The sequence below is a fragment of the Alexandromys fortis genome, unplaced genomic scaffold, assembly GCF_014885135.2.
Source record: "Alexandromys fortis isolate MF-2015 unplaced genomic scaffold, M_Fortis_MF-2015_v1.1 scaffold_58, whole genome shotgun sequence".
NCBI lineage: Eukaryota > Metazoa > Chordata > Mammalia > Rodentia > Cricetidae > Alexandromys > Alexandromys fortis.
Window position 1 is genome coordinate 5,389,793 of NW_026067940.1, and position 21,659 is coordinate 5,411,451.

The 21,659-nt window shown below is 53.7% G+C and overlaps 1 protein-coding gene across 5 annotated transcripts in view; it reads left to right on the plus strand.

The window, feature by feature from the left end:
- Positions 1–785: 785 nt before the first annotated feature.
- The window catches only part of Sox13 (SRY-box transcription factor 13), a 45,659-nt gene continuing 24,785 nt past the window's right edge, over positions 786–21,659 (plus strand). For 2 of the 5 annotated variants that reach the window (XM_050147638.1, XM_050147640.1), the window contains exons 1-2: positions 786–933; positions 4,364–4,474. In XM_050147638.1, coding sequence (XP_050003595.1) covers positions 4,449–4,474 — 26 coding nt within the window. In that variant the 5' untranslated portion in view covers positions 786–933; positions 4,364–4,448. Of the gene's footprint in view, positions 934–4,363; positions 4,475–12,359; positions 12,418–21,659 lie in introns of those variants that run through there. The other 3 variants (XM_050147643.1, XM_050147642.1, XM_050147641.1) reach the window with 3 other exon arrangements.

Here is a 21,659-nt window from a genome sequence, read left to right on the forward strand (position 1 = left end):
TGAGAAGAAAAAGAAAGTTCTATCCAGGCTCTCTGTTTTTAGAGGAGGCTGTGAGCAGGACAAACAACTTCCCTGGGCTTGTTCCAAGGAGTGAGAATTCTCTATAGCAACTCTCAAACCTGGGTCGAGGGAGTGGGCCGAATTCACCTTCTTTCTCCTATTTTCTGTACTCAGAGGTCACTGCATCTCCATCGGCCTCCGCTCCGAGAACCTCCGCGGTCCCCTTCTCAGCACAGGTCTCCAGCTGTTGAGGCCTGGCTGGACCAGCTGCTGGGAGGAGGAGGAAACTCGGTCCCTCCCTCCTTCTCCATCTCCCCACCCTCCCTCCTCCCCCGCCTGCTCGCGCCCTCCCTCCCTTTCTCCTCCGCCGCTGTCGAGTGGCTTTCGCAGAAGCGAGTGGCGAGCGCCCTGCTCCAGTCCGGGCTGGGAACTGAAGTGTCGGAGCGGTGCTCCTGGAACCCGAGCTCCGGAGCGGCCGGCGCGGGTCGAAGGCCGGGGCGGTGCGCTCAGCTTCGGAGGCTCTGGCTCTGGACCGAGCGGGCTCGGAACTGCGCGGAGGGGCAGAACGCACTACCCGCCGGCCTGGCCCGCGCAGCAGCGGGGAGTCCGGGAGCCGGAGCGCGGAAGGCAGCACGGCGGCCGCCAGCCGGGGGCAGAGGGCAGAGTGCCGAGCGGCCTGGCTCGGCGAAGGGCGCCTCCCGGCCCGGCCTCAGCTCGGAGCCCACAACAGTGGCCAGCGGAGCCCGGCCGGCCGCGGGTCCTGAGCGCCTCCAGCCCACGGCGGGGGGCGTGCCTCCGCCTGGCCGCGCCGCCCCGCTGCCCGCCGCGTTGCCCGGGCATGTGAGCGGGAAGACCAGGCTGCTGGCCGCCGGGACGTACTGAGCAGGAGCCGGAGCGCGGAGCTGCGACCCCGGGCCAGCGCCTGACCGATTAGTAAGTGCGCCCCTCCGCTACGCGCTCCCCTCTCCCCAGCCTCGCGAAGTTTGACACGCGCGGCCCCGCGTTCCTGGGGACACGCTGGCTCTCTTCCGCGCGACTTTCCATCTTAGGCAAAGTTTTGCCAGGCGAAGCCGATCCTAAAGGATCCCTCACAATGCCGTCCGGTGGCGCCACGCTGACCCGAGTCCTTTTGGAGAGCTGTGGTTGCGAGCGGTTAGGGGTGGCGTGCGCGCGCCGCGCGAGCTGGGCTTAGGGAGTCTTCTGCCCGCCCGCCCTCTGCGACCCGCCGCCTCTAGGTCTTTCTCCTCCAGCCTGACCAACCCGCCCAGTTTTAGCATTTCCAGTCGGTGCTTAGACGTCCGGTGCGCGCCCCGCGTGGGGCTTGGGTGGTAGCGACGCGGAGCTCCGGTTCCTGGGTACGTGGGCCGCTGGGGTCCAGCGCGCACCCTTCCCACGGCTCCGGTTCATTCCCCGCGGACCAGTCGGGCGCCGCCTCCCGTTTTTCTGCCGTTGCTGCTCTTGTCCTCTCTCCACGCTAGCCTGCTCCTAGCCACCCCTGCCTCCCACGGTGGGGTGTCGGCGGAGCGCCTTTCACCCCCTTTTTCAAGGCAGAAATAAATTGAACACAGAGCTGGTGGGATGAGGAAGGAGGTGGTCGCTTAGTCCCAACGGTTCGCCATTGTTTTCCCACCCCACGTTCGGTACGTAAACACACTCACGCGAGTGTGTTTGTGTGTGCATGCGTGTGTGTGCACGCGCCGGCTGCGGCTGCCTAGATTCCCCAAGAGCTCTAGGGTCGCCCGCGAGATCTACCAGCAGCCAGCCTAGCAGGACATTGCTTGGAGCTGGGGGAGAGGGACGCGAGAGGTGGGAGTTGCCCCAGAGTCCTTGGCGGAGTCGAGAGTCTGGCTTGGGCTGGAAGTGAATTTTGAACTTAAGCCCTGGACCTTTCCGGGAGGACCCAGGCGCTCGAGCGGCGGATCCCGCCTGGGAGGGTCCCCAGCAGCTGGCGCTCTTGGCAGCGATCTCCGTGACAAGGGCTTGGAGGAAGCCGAGGAGTTTTCCTGGGAAGTTTGCTTTAGCTCTGTGGGAATTTCCGGGCCCGGCGCCCCCGCGCTGGCGGAGGGGTCTGACCTACAGCAGTCAGAGATGCTGCTGCCGCTCGGAGCTGGGTTTCCTGAGACTCTGTTTCCAACCACTTCATGCCTTTTCCTCTCTGAGTGCTGGGTGGGATTCAGTACGCTTGGGTCTTGTTGCTCAGCGAGAGGGGCCACTTGAGTTTGGCGATTTCCAAACATCTTCTGTACTTTCTCCAATTATAAAGGGCGGATTGTGCACCTATCTTTGAAACTTGCGTATGTTAATGGTTTGGAGGATGCTGTTTGAAAGGTTTTAACCTGTACCACCGAGAGCCAGATAACGTAGTAGTTAGAACCAGGAAGCTGGAGTTGTACACACCGGTGCAGCCGCTGGTGGTGCTGCTCAGTATATAGGCAGTTTAACACAACTTTCTTGCTCAGGTTACTTATCTGTAAAATGTAGTTAAATTCTGACAATATCCACCTCGTGGGGGTCGTATTGAAGATGAAAAGTCTTAGTATAATCTCAGAACGCTGTGCCTGGCACGTAGTAAATGCTAGGTGTTTGTTAACTGTTGGGGTCGGAGTGTAGCTTAGTGGTAGAGCGCTAGCCTGACGTGAAGGAAGGAAGTCCTGAGTACCAGTATTTGCGTTTGGGAAGTTAGCCGTTGTCTACTGTTATTATTAATTATATACTTTATTATTATTATTATTATTTGTTTAATTTTTGTGGATACAGAGTCTCTGTGTAGCTCTGGCTGCCCTGGTACGTCTTTTGTAGATCAGGCTGGCCTCAAAGTCAGATCGCCTGCCTCTGCCTTCCGAGTGCTAGGATTAAAGCCAGCTGTTGTCATTATTGTAATAACATTGTTATGGAGCCCAGAGCCTAGTTCATACTAGGGAAGCGACTCCATGGAGTGGCTTCTCCAACCTGGCTCATTACAATTTAAATGACTTTGTACAGAGCCCAGAAGAACTCTTTGGGATTGTGCCCATTTAATCAATTTTGGTAATTTTCACTTCTGGGGAGGAAGAGATCTCACAGTTCTTCCTACCTCTAATTGATTCTGATCCCTTAGATCAAACTTCTTGCCATTTGCCGGCCTCAACCTTGAGTATTTTTTCCTTCTGCCTTCCCTTTCTCTCCCTTCACAGTTTTTTTTTTTTTTTTTTTTTTTTTTTTTTTGTGCAAGGCCTTTCAATACCTCCTTCCCTCATTCTTAAAAACTAATCTCGGAGGATTTTCCCTGGGGACCACCCCAGGAAGGAAGTGTCTCAAGAGGGGTTTCCTGTACTCCCTGGTCTGTGCTGCAGACTTGGGATTGGATGTGCACTTGTGTCTCAGGGACTGGATGGATCTCCACTGAGAGGAACCCAGGTGTCTTGGGCTCAGGGAAAGTCAGGTGGGACAGGCAGGCTGCCTGCCCGGGAGGGTTCTGTTCCCTAGCTAGTATCTGTTTCCTGTTGCTGGGGCTCACTTGAGAACCTTTCTGGCTAGCCTGACTGGCAAAGCATCCTGCATCTGGGACTTAGATAATAGAGGGGCAGTGGTGTCACCTTCGACTTTGCAGGGCAGTTCTGGGAGTGTAGGCTAGGCGCCAGTTCTTAGTCTTTATTGCTGCATAGCACAGGGAGGGAGAGCCAGGGGCACCCCTTTCGTCCTCTGCTCCTCACCAGGCATGCGGGGGGGAGGGTGGCCAGTGTGGGAAAACTTGGTGTTGGGAAGTTTCTGCAAGGAGCCCGTTTGCAGATGGAAACCAGCGCAGAGGACATCTCCATCCCTTAACAGAGACTTGAAAGGAATGTGCCGCTTACCTGCTACACCTGTGCTAGGCAGTGATAGGTGGAAAGACAGGAGGCTGCTTTCTACCAGATCATGAGAAAAAATAACCTAGGTGGGGAAATAGAGGAGCCTAGGGCCATGGGAGCATTGGGAGGCCAGTGAAGACTGCCCTGGGAAGAGCTCAGTAGAGGCCTGAAGACAGAAGGAGCCAGCTGCACACAGCTGGGAAGAAGGGCATTCCAGGCTGAGGCACCCGCAGATGCCCTCCTATGCCCACGTCAGAACCAAGTGTGCAGCTTTGTGGTTAGAGAGGAGAGCCTGGTTTGTGGCACCTGATGGAGTGACTGGTGGTGGCGGCAGCGGCGGCAGGAGGATGCGTTTTTTTATTGTCAGCTCCACAGGAAGCCATTGGAAAGTAGAGGGAAATGACCCAGTTAGGGTTCTTAAAGATGATTTGAGGCACGGGAAACTGCAATTCTCATTGCCCCAGGTCAGGAAATGATGGCTGAGGGAGGGAAGATTGTGTTTTCGCTGTAATTTATTTTGTTCTTTGTAAATCTAGTGTGCACACATATCAGCTGTGCCCCAAACCCGTTTGGCAGAAGAGCTTAGAACCTGGAAGAAGTGAAAAAAAAACTGATACATGCATGCTGTATAATACAACTTGGGAAAGGTAATTAATGTGTATATATAGGGTTTTTGGTTTTAAAATGTTTTAAATTTCACTGTGTGTGTGTGTGTGTGTGTGTTGGTAGTAGGGACGCGTGGGTCACGGCATTCCTGTGAAGGTGGAAGAGAAAGATGGCCTCAGGCGGAGACTGACTTGTGGGGAGGGTAGGGTGGGGCAGGTAGGGTTCAGGAGAAACCTGAGGGAAGGTGAGAGTGACTTGAATAGGCTGGGCCAGTAAGGGACCATCTATCTGGAGGTCTCACCTGCTTAGTGCTAACTCTGTCATAGATGTGTAATCCAGGTTGCCAGGACGGGTGGAGAGACTTTGCTAGACTCAAGTCCACCTGCAACCTTACTTCCGGTTGGGAAGAGACCCAACCTGGGCCTTTTGCTGGGAAGTCAGATGAATTGAGAACTGTGAGAAGGGCCTCGGGGCCTAGCAGATGTGTGCCAAGTGTCATCTCCAGTCTTTTATCTGGGCTGTGAGGCTGCCAGGTAGCTGTTGGCCTGAGCTACCCTGATCCTTCCTGGGGACCGGGATCTTGCCTTTGTGGGGCTGATGCTGGCTCATATGCACTAAGTTTCTTCCAGAGGTTTGGGGTGGCCTTTCTTGGGCTACTATGGGTAAGTTTTCAAGAAGCCGATGTCATGGTGAGAGAGGACTCTGTAGCTCCTGTTCTGCCCTCCTACCCTCAGCTCACTGGAGGATGAAGCTCAGGGTTTGAAAAGGCCTCTGTCCCGGGAGGGCTGCCCCCTTGAAGGGCAGATGTTCTTCTGTTTGCTTTAGCAGGCTTGCTCCTGCCTGAACTTGCTGCCATGCTCCCCCATTCCTAGTCCCTTTCCTGGAACAGGAAAATGTCAACCAGGGTGGCTGTCACAATGCCTGTCACCAGATGGGGAACCAGCACCCACAATCTCCCGGATGCAAAGGCAGAAGGCAAGTTCAGAATGCTGGTTTTTGTCTGGTGCTCCTCTTCTTGAGTGTCTCTTCCTTATTAGTCTTTTTTTTTTTTAAATATTTTTTATAGTTTATTTAATTTTTATTTTATGTGCATTGATGTGAAGGTGTCAGATCCCCTGCAACTGGATCTTCAGACAGTTGTGAGCTGCCATGTGGGTGCTGGGAATTGAACCCGGGTCCCCTGGAAGAGCAGTCAGTACTCTTAACCACTGAGCCATTTCTCCAGCCCCTCTTCCTTAGTCTTTTGGAAGACTTGGGTAGGAGATTTGTCACTTGCCATTTGGGCAAGGCCATCTCTACCCTTTGCTACTGTCCCCGAAGTGGGTGTGTGTCACCATGCTTTCTTTTTCCTTCCTTCCTTCCTTTCTTTCTTTCTTTCTTTCTTTCTTTCTTTCTTTCTTTCTTTTTTTGTTTGTTTTTTCCAGACAGGGTTTCTCTGTAGCTTTGGAGCTCATCCCAGAACTAGCTCTTTTAGACCAGGCTGGCCTTGAACTCACAGAGATCTGCCTGCCTCTGCCTCCCAAGTGCTGGGATTTAAGGCGTGCACCACCACCACCCAACCCACCAGGTTTTCTTAAAAGGCACAAGTATCCTCCTAAGCATGCCTGGTCTATGCCAAACAGACACGAGACCCCCTGCTCCTCCAGGAGAATTCAGGGCCTCATGGCCCAAGGTTGGCAGGAGGGTTTCCCAGCTTTGAGAAGACCTCTCCTCTTTTATGGCTTGACATCTTTGGGTTGGCCTGGAGGCCCCTAGGACTGTCAGGTTTTGATACTGTCAAGAGGGTCCCCCAAGTCCCAGAGAAGTAGCCAGATGGTGATCAGACCTTTAGGCTGTGAGGGGAGGGAGTAACTGCTTTCCCTGCTTCCCTCCAAGAACCAGCCTCAGCTTTAGCTGTGCAGTGTGTGGCCTGGTATCCTGGTGCCCACCTGTGCCCACCTGGGACCAGATCAGCTAGAAGAGCCCCAGATACGGAAGAGGCAGGGGCTTATGGAGTACAAGACAAGGAAGAAGTGGGGACAATATCCCCAGCCGCTGCATTTTTCCTAAGTAACATTCTTTAGCTAGGCCCTCTAGTCTCTTGGAAGCTGTCAAATCTGGAATTCCATTCTCCAGATAGGAACCCACATCCCACCCCCACTCCCACTGGCCTTAGCAGGAAGCCTCCTAAACTGTCCTTGGGGTTGGGCAGGGTTGGGGGAGGAGCATTAGTATCTCCCCATTCGCTAGCCCCACAAAGCACAGGGTCCTAGGTAAGGAAGGGTTCAGTGCTCTGGCTTGAGAGAAGAAAGGGGAAGGGGCAGCCCATGGCGCTCCACAGGCGCCTGGCCCCTGGTGTTTGGGTCCGGAATCCCCGCCAGGCTTGGCTCCCTGGGGACCCGCCCCAAGGCGGCCGGCCCGTCCTCCAAGTACCCCGCCTCCTGCCTGCAGAACCGGCCGGGCGGAGAACCGGTTCCTGTGGGCCGCCCCGCCCCTCGACAGGACAAGGGGTCGGCGCCTGCGCGGAGTTGGGGCTGAGGCAGGTGCCTTGGGGTTCAGGTGTGACAAGTGGACGGAACAGCTGATGGGAGTGGGCAGCCACAGTATCTGGGTGACCCTCCTGAGGCCAACAGCCTTCGCTGACTTCTTTTTAAAAATTGTGACCCATTAATGAATGCTTTTTCTGTAGCCTTTTTCTGTGCTGGGGAAGGACTCCAGTACCTTGCTTGACTATGCTAGGCAAGCAGGCTAGCACTGAGCCACATACTCAGTCTTTACTAGTCTCTAAAAGTAGCATCGGCAGGGCAGTTACTTTTGTTACCAGGGTGAAAGAAGGATTTAAGATATATCTAGATTTGCCAGTGAGACCGAGAAAGGAATGGATGTTTCCATGGGTGACCTAGAGGAGTTAGGTGCTGAAAGGAACTTCCTACCAGGGGGAGTGACCTTTTCAGGACAAAGGACCTGGGAGACTGGGCCAGGCCAGAGGGCCCTGGAACACTCCACAGCACAGACTGAGGAACTTCCCAGTTCTCCAGCTTTGGCCTTTGTCCTGGGACGCTAGACCAGATGAGTCTGGTCCTCACTGCAGGTTTTCTGTGACTCGAACCATCCCTCCCAACTCCCAGCTCTGCTAAAGGAGTCTGAAGTTTATTCAGCCAAGCCAGGGAGGCCTAGGTGCTCAACCTGTGTCTTGAGGGGTGGGGTAGGATGGGGAAGGTAGGAAGGAAGGATAAAGGCTGGCAGGAAGCCTGTGTGCAGGTACAGTGGGGCTCTGGGAGCAGGTGGGTGTTGGGTGGGACAGGCCTAGGAAGTGTTGAAAGCAGAGGGAGGGACCTGCCGCTCCTTGGCTCAAGGAGCCCTCTCCTCTTTCTTTGAGTGGCGGGAAAGGGGTTAGTGTTCTGTTTACAGTGAGGCAGGACAGCTCAGTGAAACAATCTGGGGAGAGTCGGGACATCACTGTGGCTTTCATGTTGTACTTCCCTTTTCCTTTCTGTGCGTGTGTGTGTGTGCATGTGTGTGTGTGTGCGTGCGTGTGTGTGTGCATGCGTGTGTGTGTGCATGCGTGTGTAGTGCATGCGTGGGGTCAGAGAACAACTTCCAGGAGTCGGTTCTTTCCGCCATGCCGGTTCCAGGGCTTGAACTCCGGTCAGCAGGCCTGACGGGAAGCACCTTCACCTGCTGAGCCACCCTTGCCTTCATTCTTCTCTATTCTGTGAGGTTTCCCTGGTCTCTGATCAGTGTTCCTCAGCGTTGGAACACTCAGATTGGAGGGTGACTTTGACTATGTGTATACGTGAAGTTGGGGGAGACCAGAGTTGAGGAGAGGGCTTGTGTTCAGGTGTGGCGCATTTGGCTGTTTAGAGAGGGCTGTGGACGTCTGCCTACGTGGACGTGGGTGTAGGACTCCTGATGCCCAGTCAAGGCTGATTCAGCTTGGAGCACTTAGATGGGGCCCCAACACAGTCAGAGCATGGAAAGCTTGCCCACATGGCTCCAACACATGGGTCTTGGCATCAGAGCCCTCCTGCCTTTCCCCATCAGAACCCACCCATCCATGTCCTTCACGGGAAGCGGTCCACTGTGCTGTGGTCTCTGAGGAGGTGACTGCCTGGTCAGATATGATCTGTCTAGGCACATGCAATGGTGGCATCTTCACAGGTCACACCGTAAGGCATTAACCTGGACGCCAGCTGGGGCCTCATTAATTCAAAGATGATGTTAAACAGGGCTGAGGCTGGGGTGGGGCTGGCTTTACTGTGTGTGATAATTTGTAGGGACAGGAGGGAGCCTTCCATTCTAGTAGAGCTTGGGCGCAGTGTCATACCAGGAGACTGAATGCCCAGTCTTGTCTCCCCCAGGCAGCATAGGGACGGCATTGCCAGCCAAGCTGGCATGAAATGCTTGTGTCGCTTGCCCATCTTTTGCTGCCCTCCCCAAACCCAGTAACAGTGTCAGCTTGGGAGATTGTGTTTGACCGGAGCCGCTGGGCTGCCAGGACCAGGCAGGTGCTGGCAGGGGCTCTGGAGCCCCATGCAGGGGTCAGGCCACCAGTGCCAGCACTTCAGGATAAACAAGGCTGCTCGCAGGCTGGGGGGAGGGTGGCCGCGGAAGGCAGGAGTGGAGAACAGGTGTCTCAGGAGCTGCTGACACAAAGGGCCTCTTGTCCCATCCTCCCGCCTCAAGGGGCAGCCCCCTCCCTCGCTGGGGCCTGCCCGGAGTCCAGTGACCAGGTCAGCTGAGGTGCTGTCTCTCAGCCTGTGTTTACGCTTGCTTAAGACAGATCCTGCAGGTACACCCCAGGAGGAAGGAGACCTGCTTCTACATAATCCCATAGCCCAGATGTCTCTAGGGGCCTGAGTTTCCCCTGCTGTGGCAGTGAGCCCAAGAGTATTTAGGAGGCGAGAAGAATGTGCCTGGAGCTTGGCAGGGGACTGGATGTAGTGAGGGTCAAGAGCGGGGATTCCCCAGAAATCCATGGGGGGCTGGAGGCTGAGAGAGCTAAAGTAACACACCCCCTCCCCGCCTCCTTTCTCCTTCGCCAGAGACCTTTACTGACCTTTACTGCTGGCTGTTAGGGCCTGGGCAGGCAGTGCCAGCAGTCTGGAAGGCTCTGCAGCCAGGCTAAGTCTTGTTTCCTCAACTGTAGAATTGGGGTGATAACGGTAGTGCCCGTCTCAGGCTCTGATGGTGCACCTGTGGAGAGGTGTGAACCACCCCGGCACGTTAGAAGCCTGCTGTTGACGCTGGGCTTGGGAGAGTATCTGCAGGAGGCTGGGAATGAGACAGGAAACTGGTCATTACAATCTGGTTAAGTACTGTAGAGCTGGGCTGCCCAGGGTTTGTCCATAGGATGCCTCTTGTGGGTAATTGACTCTTCCAGGAATGCTAGGGAAGGGCTTGTAAGGGGGTGGGGGTGGCCTTTCAAAGGGGTTCTGAGTGAAGTGTAGGCTGCTCAGGAATGTAGGCAAGGCTCTTTGACAAGGCCGGCCAGCCCGTGAGCCAGAGCACAGAGGGTGAGTTATGGTGTACCTAGAGTGCTGGGTAGGGAGGTTGACAGCCAAGGGGTGGCCTGGGCCATCCTGAAGGCATGCGAGGAGTTAGGGTGCGCCCCAGGCTCGGCTCCTCCAGGTCTGTCCCCTTGGTATCCTTTGTCCCCCAGCTCTGTGTCATGGTAACACCATTGCTCACTCGGGGTTAGTATTCAGTTTATCGGGGTTAGTATTCAGTTTACATAGAGGGATGGCGGGGGGGGGGGGGGGGGGGGGGGGGGGGGGGGGGGGGGGGGGGGTGGGGTGGATGGGTCAGAACATCTTATACTTTTAGGTTTTGAGTATTAGAATATTGGTTTTGGGCTGTTTACCTAGGGCTTTTTTTTTTTTTTTTAAACACTTGCTTCTTCTTTATCTATAACCCAGGGCTGTGGTATTTCCCAGACAGGGTTTGCGTGAGGACAGAGGAGCGTGGCCAGGTGTCTGGTGCCCCGTGGGTGAGGGTGCTCCCTGAGGTAGGGTTACAGCATGACCTTGTCATGTCTGTAACAAGGAAACAATGGTCTGTGTCTCCTTCGGCTTTCTAGAGCTGGTGGGCCAGGCTGGGAGGTCCAGGACCCCTGGCTTCGTTGAGGCTCTGCCACATCTGCAGGACTGAATGGAGAGGCCTCTTCTCACGAGTGGATGTCACTAGGCAGCAGGCTCTGCGTGGGGCTGCCCGGAGCTGCTCCTGTACCTTTCTCACTGGGGAGGAGCCCCCTGGCACCACCCTTGTAGTTGTATGTGTTGGGGGTGGGGTATGGGACTATGGGCACCCTGGTCTCGCCCCGCGGCTCATGGCATGCCCACCAAGTTTCTTGGAGCTTTACTTTGAAAGGCTGGCGCTGAGACGGCCTGGGTGTATATAGAACTTTCTGGGCTCCAGAGGCTCTACCCCAGTGGGAAAGGCACAGATCAGCCCCAGACAGGCCCAGGCAGGACCTGACCTGAAGTTGCCTATCCATAGGGCAGGCCATCCATCATCCATTCTGTCTGGATGACAGGACCCTTTGGGTCTCCCAACAGCTACAGATAGCCCATTCTGGACATTTGGAAGAGCATGTGCTAGGCAGGGACCACTGTTCCTTCCCTAGCCTCTGTCGCTTGCCACTGCGGCCAAGTCCTTTCCTCTTCCTCCCGAGTTATGTTTCTTAGGTGTCCACAGGGTGAACAGAGGCCGAGGATGAATGCTGGGGAATAGGGCAGGGATACCACACTGCTCGGGGTTCACAGGGCCAGATGGTGAAGATGGCTTTGTAGGACTTCCAAATGCTGCACCAATGAGCAAGAGAAGAGGAGGGAACAATAGGGAGCCTTAGTCTTTCCCTGGGCCTTGTCCATATTTAATGTGGTGTGAGTGCAGCCAGCACAGGGAACTCTCATTTGCAGCCGGAGGCGTCCAAACACTGAGGTTTATCTCGCTGCTCCTGTCAGTCTTTCACTGCTGCCTTCCTCTCCCTCCCCATTGCAGAGTGCTGACGCTCGGCCTCTCCCACCATAATGGGGTCAGGGCACCCTCGGTCTGTACTCAGCAGGCATTCAGTAAATGTGACTTGGAGCAGAATGGCAAGGAGAAAGCATATAGGGTTCCCGTGGCTTGTGCCCCTGAAGGAAGGCTTCATGGTGAGGGGTAGCTCCTACAAGGGGTGTCAGAGGCAGGGGTGAGCCAGTGGGAACCGGTTTCTCTGGAAGTGACTGGCCTAAGGGAGCCTTTTTCTCCTCGGCCTCTTAGGGACGAGTGTTGAGCTTGAGAGGCACAGAAGAGGAAGAGGCCTTTGGTTTTGTTTTTCAGACTGAGTCTGTTAATAGCAATTTATTGCATCCGGGTCTCCAGCCAAGCACATTCTGTTCTCCAGTGTTGGGGGAAGACACTTGGACATGGCAAGGCTAGACAGGAAGGAGGAAGGGATCAACAGTTGTGATTGACGATGGTGTCTTGGGCTATGGAGGCGCCAGCGTCACCACAGGCTAGCTTGAGCCTGGCCCGCGAAGGGAGGGAAGTAGGGTGGGCAGCTCTGTCCCGCGCACCATGCCTGACGGACCTTGGACTTGAGCTGTTTGTCAAACGGAGTTTGGGCTGTGATGCTGACCAGGCCTGTAGTATATTCCTTGAGCACTCTGGAAAGACCCCTATAAGGGAGAGGAGGGCAATCATGTACGAGAACTTCCAGAAGAGGGGGAGCAGGCAAGATGGCCACCCCTGTGGAAAGAACGGTGCTTGAGCAAAACACCCCCTTTTTGCAATGTGCTGAGCTAGTGGAATTTCAGACGGTGGCTGCAAGATCAGGCTGGAGATAGAGGTCTGTGGGTGCCTGGGCTGTGTGTGTGCAGACTGTCATGTGGGGGTCCAGGATGGAGAGAGCAGGGCTGGCATCCGGGGTGCCCCTTCCTCAGAGCTGCTCTCCCTGCTTCCCAGGGCACATCACTGCTCCCCACTGCTGGAGGCAAGTCCCCCACCTCTCTTCTTCTCTCAGGTAAGCGAACTTTATTTTTTCCTCATTCTCTGTCGTGCTCACTACTTTCTTCGAGGTCATTCCCAGAAGCCGTGATTCCAGACTCCTGTGAGGAACCTGAGCTCAGGGAAGGTAGAGCCCGATTCCCAGAGCTCTGCTCATGGCTTTGGTTTGGGGAGAGCGCTGGCTTTCGTGCACCTCAGCTGCATCCCAAGCACGGTGCCTTTTGATGGTTGTCGAAGGTCAGGTTCACTTTCTCATGAGCACACTGTGTGTTAGGCCATGAGAACCTGGACATGGTTTCTGCCTGTGAAGTTTGGCCCTGTTGTTCCCAGGGACAGCTAGTGGCCTCTTCGCAGTGAGGCCAGTTGCTCGCCCCCTGTTCTCTGACCTGACTGACAGTCATCCATCTCAGAGCCCAAGGCTCCTGCCAGGGGCTCACAGAAAGACAGACACAGCTCACACAGCTCATGGCACCAGGCTTCATTGCACACGGGCACCCAGCACATCAGCATATGTGGGGCACAGTCCAGAGACTTGGGAGGGAGCCCTGCTGGGTCAGAACAGGAGCAGCGGGCACTGACGTAGACTGCAGTTAGACAGAGCCCACCCAGTTCAGCCAAACCTTGGACCCGGTCACAATACTGGGATGTTGACAATGGGGAAACAGAGGGTGTTTCAGAGACTTTCAGAATGGGTGGCTGCTTCATTCAGGCTGAAGTGTCTCTTATTGTCCTGTGAAAATTCCCAGCAGTCTCTGTTCTTTTCCTTTCCATTTGAAGCCATTGTTGCTGCCTTCTCTTTGTGCTGAATGGCGGGTGACTGAGGGGCCTTGCCTTGACTTGCCAAGGCTGGTGGCTCTAGGGTGTGGGACTCCGGCTAGCAGTGTGGGAGCCATGATGCTCTGACCATCTGCCTGACCCATGCTGCCCATGCCTTTTTTTGGATGCCCCCCCCCCACACCTTGTGTGAGACTCCTGCCTGTTCAGGCTTTCTGATGAAGGGGCAGAGTTGGTGTTCCAGGCCGATCTCTCCATGTCCTTTTTTGAAGGCAACAGTTTGGTGGTCAGTGTTTGCGAGACAGGGTCTCCTGTAGCCCTGACTCCTTTGGAGCTATATAGTTGAGGATGAACCGAGCAGGTGTGTGTTACCGTGCCCTGCCTGGTTTGATGTATATTTTGAAATGAATGATAGTCCCATAAACTTTACCAAGACTTCATTGTGGAAGGATTGAGTGAGATGGGAGAGCAGGCAACCAGGCTCGGCCCTCTCTGTGGGATCTGAGGAAGTTGTGTTTGTGTGTGTGCGTGGGGGGGGGGGGGCTGTAGCCTTCCCAGTGTTCCTGGAGAGAGAGAGAGACTGAGTGAGAGGCCATGTCAGACCTGGGTTTGTGTCCTGACTCTGCTCCTTCCAAACTGATTTCTGGCAGATATCGGAATGCCTCTCCCCTTGAAATTCAAGGACAAATTTATTAGATGGTTTAAAAGGGGAAAAAAAAAAAACCTGGGCAGGCAAGCTGTGAATCTCAGCAGCTTCTTGGAGGAGGAGGAGGAGGAGGAGAATAGAGAAGGGAAGGGAGGGAGGGTACCATGCGATTGGAGTGAGGCCGTCACAGAGGTCAGCTTAGCCACATGGCTGACAGGCAACCACACGGCAGGGAGGGCAGCTTTAGAGAAAAAATAAGGGGCGCCAAAGAACCAAAGAAATCTTTCTTACAACAGAGACAGAAGAAAGGAAACGTTAACAGTTTTTTGAGGGATTCAGAAAAGCAGGCCGACTGTGGAAGCCACACGGCTGCCAGCCTGGAAGCTGTTTCCTTAGAGCAGAGTTTTCTCACACTAGGAAAAGGAACAATAAAAGATAAAAGGATTCAGCGAAATGGTATGTGTGTTCTTGTTTGTCATTTGTGGCCAGCGTGGAGGCGGCTGGCCACTGAGACTGGTCCTGGGCAGGGATAGAACTGTCCTCGGCCCTCACAAGGTGCCAGCTGGTGCTCCGATCGGGCTCTCTGGAAGATCCAGTAAAAGAAGAGTACCAAGCGGGGTGGGCACAGACACTGGCGCCTAGAATGCCTCCCTCAGCTTTCCACAGCCTTCTTCCTTTGGACACAGGAAGCAGATGCACCGTACACCTTGGTCCAGTTCCCCTATGCCTCAGTGTTTTTTAAGTACTGGCCACCAGTGCAGGCGTGGGGAGGAGTCCCAAGAAGGCATATGTGAGAGGTGCCTAGGATGGAGCCTGGACTGGAGGGATCTCGTCCAGGTTTTTATTATTATTATTTATTATTATTATTTATTTATTTATTTTTAATTTTTTTCTTTTATTTATATTTATTTATCATATATCCAATGGTCTGCCTGCATGTGTTCTTGCAGACAGAAGTTGGCACCAGATCTTATTACCGGTGGTTTTGAGCCACCATATGGTTGCTGGGAATTGAACTCAGGACCTCTAGAAAAGCAGTCAATGCTCTTAACCACTGAGCCATCTCTCCAGCTCCCTCGTCCAGGTTTTGATGCTGTTAACTGGCTGCTGTGACCAGTGATATCGGTGTCCATTTCACCCAGAGAAAACCAAGGTGGGAACTGCTGTCCTAGGCACCCTGCAGCTGGGCGGGGGCATGGGCTCTGAGAGAATAAAGGTACAGGGTAGGTGTGACAGAAATGACATCTCGGCTCAGAGGCCATTGCCTTTCCTGTCTCACCAGGTAAGATGGTAGTTCTCACCAGACAGAACCGACGGAGGCCTGGAACTCCCCCACACAAATGCTGGAAGCGGGACTGTGCGTTTTAATAATTTATAATAGTCGACAGCCTGTAGCTGACCTTTGGACCTTGATGCTGGATGCTGCAGGAGCCTGGCAGGAAGTGAAAGCTGCAAGGCTATATGGGTCTGCTTCCTCCTTGGACCATGGCGGCAGGGACATGTCTTGCTGGGTCACTGTCCCTGCTACCTGCAGATTCCACAGGTGGCAAGGGTTCAGTGGGGCTGGGGGAGTCCATAAGGAAGTGGCCCCTTCACAGAGGGCCTGGTCTGTGGTTTGGGATTTGGAGTCAGACTTAGCCGAGGTTGCATCCTCCTCCCTCCTCTTAGCTTCGATTTCCTAGTCTGTGAAATGTGTCTGGCTTGCAGGCCAGCCTTGTTAAAGAGGATGGCTATGAATGGGGACAGACACAAAACCATAAGCTTACTTAAAACGTCATGGGGTTATTGTTGATTCTTTCGTTTGTGTTTGTAAATCGGTTGTGTGGACTTTGTAGATGACAAGACAGCGTTAAAAGGCTGAACACCAGCCAGGGCGGTGGTGGCGCCGCCTTTAATCCCAGCACTCGGGAGACATAGGCAGGCAGATCTCTGAGTTCTCTGCCAGCCTGGTCTACAGAGTGAGTTCCAGGATGGCCAGGGGGACACAGAGAAACCTTAGCTCCAAAAACCAGGGGAAAAAAGGTTGAACATGTTGTTTAGTTTGAGATCACCGAGTCGATGAGTGTCTGCTGAGTCCTCCCCCATATGGCCTGCTCTGGGCTGCACCCTCATGGTGGAAGGTAGGACCTTAGCATACTGTCTGCCCCCACCTCCCCCACTTTGCATCAAAGGCTGAGCCCTCCTCACCTATGATTTCATCACTGCTCCGGAGAAGTCATGACTGGCCCTCTTGCAAATGTCCTGGTGATGTGTACAGACCCCTGGGAACCAAAGGCGTCCAGGTCACTGTGAGTGTATGGGACTGAAATCGTCCAATGTGTCTAGTTCACGGACCCATCACTGAGGCCCCGGGCAGCAAAGGGTGTTTTGACTCCTTTTGTGTGGAGGGGAAAGCTGAGGCCTGAAGACCTTCAGAAGCTCAGCCAGACCTGCACAAGGCTGGGGGTGGGGCTCGCATCTGGGCAGGCTCCCTCTAGTACACTCTGAACCCTCGCTCCACCCTTCCAGGCCTCCACAGCTATTTTCCTCGGCTGCGTAGGCAGATCTGCTAGGGTGGATAGTCTCCAGCCGGGAGGAAGAGGGTTAAATTCTTCTCAGTGCAGAGCTGGGCACTTCCAGTGACCCCATCATTGACCCCCTGCCCTCCCCTGGGTCAGGTCTGCAGACGGTGGAGGAAGGGAAGCCACGGGAGGAGCCTCAGTGGTCGGATGGATCAGCCATTCCCCAGAATAGTCGTCCTTCTCTTTCATCAACCAGGGGTGAATGAAGAGGCTGGTGGCTTTCCAGGCAGCACAGGAGGTCCCTGGGGCCCTTGGGGTGGGCGGCCACCTGAGGGGGCTGCACTCTTAATTAAACACAGCAGACTCTGATGTGTTATTAGTCACGAGAGAATGAGTGGTTTTTGTCAGTAAAATACCAGATTAAAAAAAAAATCAGAAAATGGGACTGAAGAGATAGCTCAGCAGTTAAGAGCACCGGTTGCTCTTCCAGAGGACCTGGGTTAAGTTCCCAGCAACCACATGGTGGCTCGTAGCCATCTGTAATAGGACCCAGTGACCTCTTCTGCTATGCGGGCATGCGTGCAGGTGCAGCACTGATGTACAGAAAATACAAAAATAAATACATCTTTAAAACAATCAGAAAATTAAGCATCAGGTGGCACTTAGGGCAAGTGGGACTTCGGGGCTGGTTTGTCACTGTTGAGAAGGAAAAAGATACCCAGATTGCCAACTGCAGCCAACGACCATGACCTCAAGTGGATTATTCCCTGAAGACTGGGACAGCAGTGGTCCTGCCCTCCCCGGGGGCTCCTGGGCACAGGGCAGCTGCTGTGACACTCACCACTCTGTCCTGAGTCCTCGGTAGACAGTGGGGCACCCCAAAGTAACCTTATTTCACAGCCCAGAGTGTAGAAAATACAGCAGGGCTGTTCTGGAAACCAGGGGTCAGTCTAGCAACAAATGGTCACCCTAGAGGGAACCCTGAAGAAGGGGTTTCCAGAAAAGACAGCTTTGAGGGAAGACTAAATATCTTCTCTTAGGCGTCCTGCCTCCCAGCGGCAGAATCTAAGTACACCTTGTGTTGCAGGTGGAAACCTTTCATCTTTCTTAGAGACGGTGGGGAAAGGGAAAGACCTCGATGGCAGAGCGGGGCTCACACTCTCTGGCTCTGGCCGTTTCTAGATTCTTCAATTAGTGGCTTTAATTATGGTCTTGCCAGCAGCCAGGTTGCCCTTTTGACGCTCCATCTCTTGCTAGTCCCCAGTCTGTGGGGCTGTCGCGCTCTTGTCTTAGCTTCTGTGTGGATTAAAGGTGTCTGAAGTGCAGTTAATGAACAGTTTCTAACTGATTTGTGTGTGTGTGTGTGTGTGTGTGTGTGTGTGTGTGTGTGTGTGTGTGAGGGGGTACTAGGTATGGAACCCAGGGCCTCAGCACATGCTAGCCAAGTACCCTACCACTGAACTGCAGCTCTAGACTTTGTCTCTTGATTAAAAACAAGCAAATAAAAGTGAGCCAGGGTGGTGTCACACACCTATAACCCCAGCACTTGAGAAGCTGAGGCAGGAGGATTAACATGGCTCTCATGTCAGCCTGAGGTACAGTACAAATTGAGACTCTGGCTCAAAAAAGCAAACAATGTGTGTTAAAATATACATAGCATCAAATTTACCGATACACCATTGTAAAATGTAGTTAGAGGGCATTCTCTACCTTTATGCTGTTATATGACAGTCATCAACTCCACCCCCTACCCCCCAGCAGGTCACTCTACCCTGAAACTGGCTCCTTTCGGTGCCTGGAACGCTATCCTTTTCTCTGCATTCCCAGTCCCTCACCAGTGAAAACATAACAGTGGTTGTCCCCTACATCTGGCCTTTTTCACTTAGCATGTTTCATGGTTCATTCATGTTGCAGCATGTCATTTCCTTCCTTTTTAAGGCAAAGAATCCATTGTATCTATAAACTGCATATTGTTGGTTTGTTTCCGTCTCTTGGTTGTCATAGTGTTGCTGCAAGTCTAGAGGTAGAGCTTGCTTTCGGTTCTTGGGGCTGTATGTTCCTGAGCCGTGGGATTGCTGCGCCGAGCCACGGCTCCGTGGGATTGCTGCGCCGAGCCACATGGCACTTCTGTGTCTGGTCTTTTGGAGGAGCCACCTTGCTCTTCTCCACAACATCCTTGTTTTATGCTCCACACCCTAGCTTCCATCTTTAAAAAGAAAACCATCTGAAGGCTGAGGATACAGTTGAATGCTTGCTGCACTAGCATGAAGACTTGATTCCAAATTCCAGCGCCTTTATAAACAGCCATGGCTGGCTGCACGTTGCTGTGCACACACAGACACACACCCACTCCAGGTGGATGGATGGTGCGGAGACAGCCTTGCTGGTGTTTGCTGACCGCCAGCCTAGCTCCAGAGTCAGTGAGAGCCCCTTGTCTCACAGCGAAAGGCGGAGATGGAGTGAGGCATCTCCATTCCTCTGAAGCGAAAGCCCGTGAGACACAGATATTCCTCTTTTTACTAGAAGCCTTCTGGCCTTGGGCCTGGTTCCTGGCCCTGGTCATGGCCTCCATCCTCCAAATCAAGGCTCCTTGATACTTTGTCATAGGAGGAGGCCGGCGAGGTCCCCTGTTGGTGCTCTTGCTTCCCACCTGTCACAGTGCAGAACAGCCGACCCAGCAGAACAGTGATACTGGGGTTTAGGGAGACACGGCCTTGTGGGTGATGTGAGGGGATATGGGGTACAGGGTGGAAGATGTACAGCCATTAAAAATGGCTGCCCTGAGTACTCTGAAGGCCCGGTGAATGCTGAGAAAACACTCTGCCGCTGGGCTGCATTCCCATCCTTTGGATTTTTGAAATAGAGTCTTAAGGTATATAGCTCAGCCTGGCCTTGAACTCACTGTGTAGCCTAAGCTGGCTTTGAGATCCTCCTGCCTCAGCCTCACGGGTGCTGGGATTACAAGCACTTGTCCTCACACCCAACTCAAAGAATATTTGGCCTTTAGCAGCACAGAGATTCCCTTGGTAGCAAATTCACGGGAGAAATAGGAGAACCTGTTTCTTTTTATTTCCAGTTCAGAGATGAGAACTGGGATTGGAAAAAGCACCAATGGGCCCTGACGGTCAGGGAGCAGCCACATCCGACTGCTGTGAGCCAGGTGACGTCACAGTTTCTGTCTACGGTTCTGGAGATTTTCTACAGAGTACACATTCCTTTAACAGAAAAAATAAAAAAGGAAAGAAAGAAAGAGCGGCCACACCCATTCATGAGACCTAAAGCTGTAGAGAGTTTGGGGGTGAACAGGAGGCTTTAGAGAGGGTGATGGCGTGTATGGATAGGTGGCATGGGGGAGAGGTTGATATGTGTGAGGGAGAAGGGGGCCAGAGCAGCCCTGTGCCCCTCATTTGCTAGGAAGATACTGTGATTACAGTGGGGCTTTGAACTCCTTGTCCCTGCAAGAGCTGTGAGCAGGCCACAGCAAGCTCCCCACATGTACAGCTCTGGTCTCTGGGAGCGAGTGCCGTGGCCGTGGCCAGAGAACCAGGGTCTTCCCTGCCAGGCTTGCTGTGAGCTTCCGGAGCCGGGGAGCAGCACTGGGTGGGCAAGCGGGAATGGGACTGGTTCAGGTTCCAGGTGACAGCTCTCAGGGGCCACAGTGGGCTTTGGAGAAGGGCCACATCAGCCAGCCTCTTAGGTGCCATTGGCTGCGACTTTTGCCTCCTTATATCTGGTGTCCCCATCAGTAAGAGATGATTAATCGTAGCTGTTTGAGAGGGCTGATGAATGACGGGACGGAGCTGAAGCTGACACTCCACGTTGTTAGTTCCTGTTTCCAGATCACAAGGCCTGGCTGCCTAGGCTCAGGTCTCCGCAGTGGGAAATGGAGGTTAACAATAGTGCCTACCTCAAACGATCCTCTGAAGAATCGGTAAATGAGTAGGAGTAAAAACAGTTTGGATATGCTGGGCATGAAGTAAACAACCAAAAGGGTTAGCTATAGTTGAGGGTCCTTAGCCACACGCACCGGGGTGGCTCAACCGCTCCCCGTAGCTTGTCTGATTGCCTAATACTCCTGATTCTAAACTGGTTTGGATGTCACCACTGTTCTGGTGGAAGCTCCGCCTCAAGCCCCTCCCCCATCTCTCTCCAAACCCTGCCACATCTCAGTCCACCAAATGATGACCCCCCCCTCCCCCAGAGATTCTCAAGACCACTCCCATTGGGTGCTTAAACTGCCTCCCACAAAACAGACAGGTGGTTTTCTGGTACCTCTTCCCTGTGTCCTCTCTGGGGGTCTGGAAAATCACCCGGGAGCATTTTATCCCTTAAACCTGGGCTTTTTCTAACTGGGTTTGATTTGATCTGATTTGATCTGATTGTGGTGGTGGTGGCGGCTGCATCCGTGGAGAGGTTTATTGGGGTGCAGGAACTTTTTAACCACTCCACGTCTTTTCTTGGTGCTGCCTCTCGATCCCTCCCTTGCCCACTGGTCGTCTCAGCCCTTTGCCAAGTCGTGGTTGCTGCCTCCATTGCCAAAGAGAGTTGGTGAGTGAGGCCGAGGCTGGGGCAGGACAGACTTCCGGAAAGGCTGGGGCCACTGCTTGTTGAATGCTTTGGTGGATTAGAGACATGAGGCTGCCTCCTCCTCGCTTGCCTTTCCCTTTGAAAGGGAGCCAAAGCCAATTGAAAACAATACCTATAAAATTAAAGGTCACACATGAGGAGTGACACCCAAGCTTGGATTCTAGCCTGCACATAGGAACACACACGCACGTGCATGTGCCTACATGAACATTCACTCACATGTATACACACGTGTGTACACATACCACACACACACAAACAGTGCGGCGCGTGTTGGGGGGGGTACTGTGAAAATAAAAAGAAATGTCTATCTTGTAAACTATCCCTGGAGTAGATAATGGGAGAGGACATGCAGCCTCTGCAGAGAAAATGAACAGAACGCTCTTCACTGGTAAATGAACATTGTATGAGCAGAAGCTGCTGAACTGGGGCTTCTGCAGAATTTGGTTTTTGGGGAGATGGTGTCAGTTAGGTTGCACAGGTAGCATCCCATCTAGAATCCTGGGATGGAGAAGAAAGGCCACGGTTACTGTGGGTTACTGGTGCCAGGATTGGTGACTGGGTGACGCTGGCCACCTACTTTGTCCTTAGTGTTTGCTCAAACTGGAGCGCTAGAGGCTTCAGTCCCTAGGGAAGCCCTCATACCTGACAAGGTAAATTTCCCATGGCAGAGTAGATAGGTGGTCCACCTGACTGTTGCTATGACAACCTTCCTGTCCACAGTGCCTGTGGCTTTCTTGGTGATGAGCG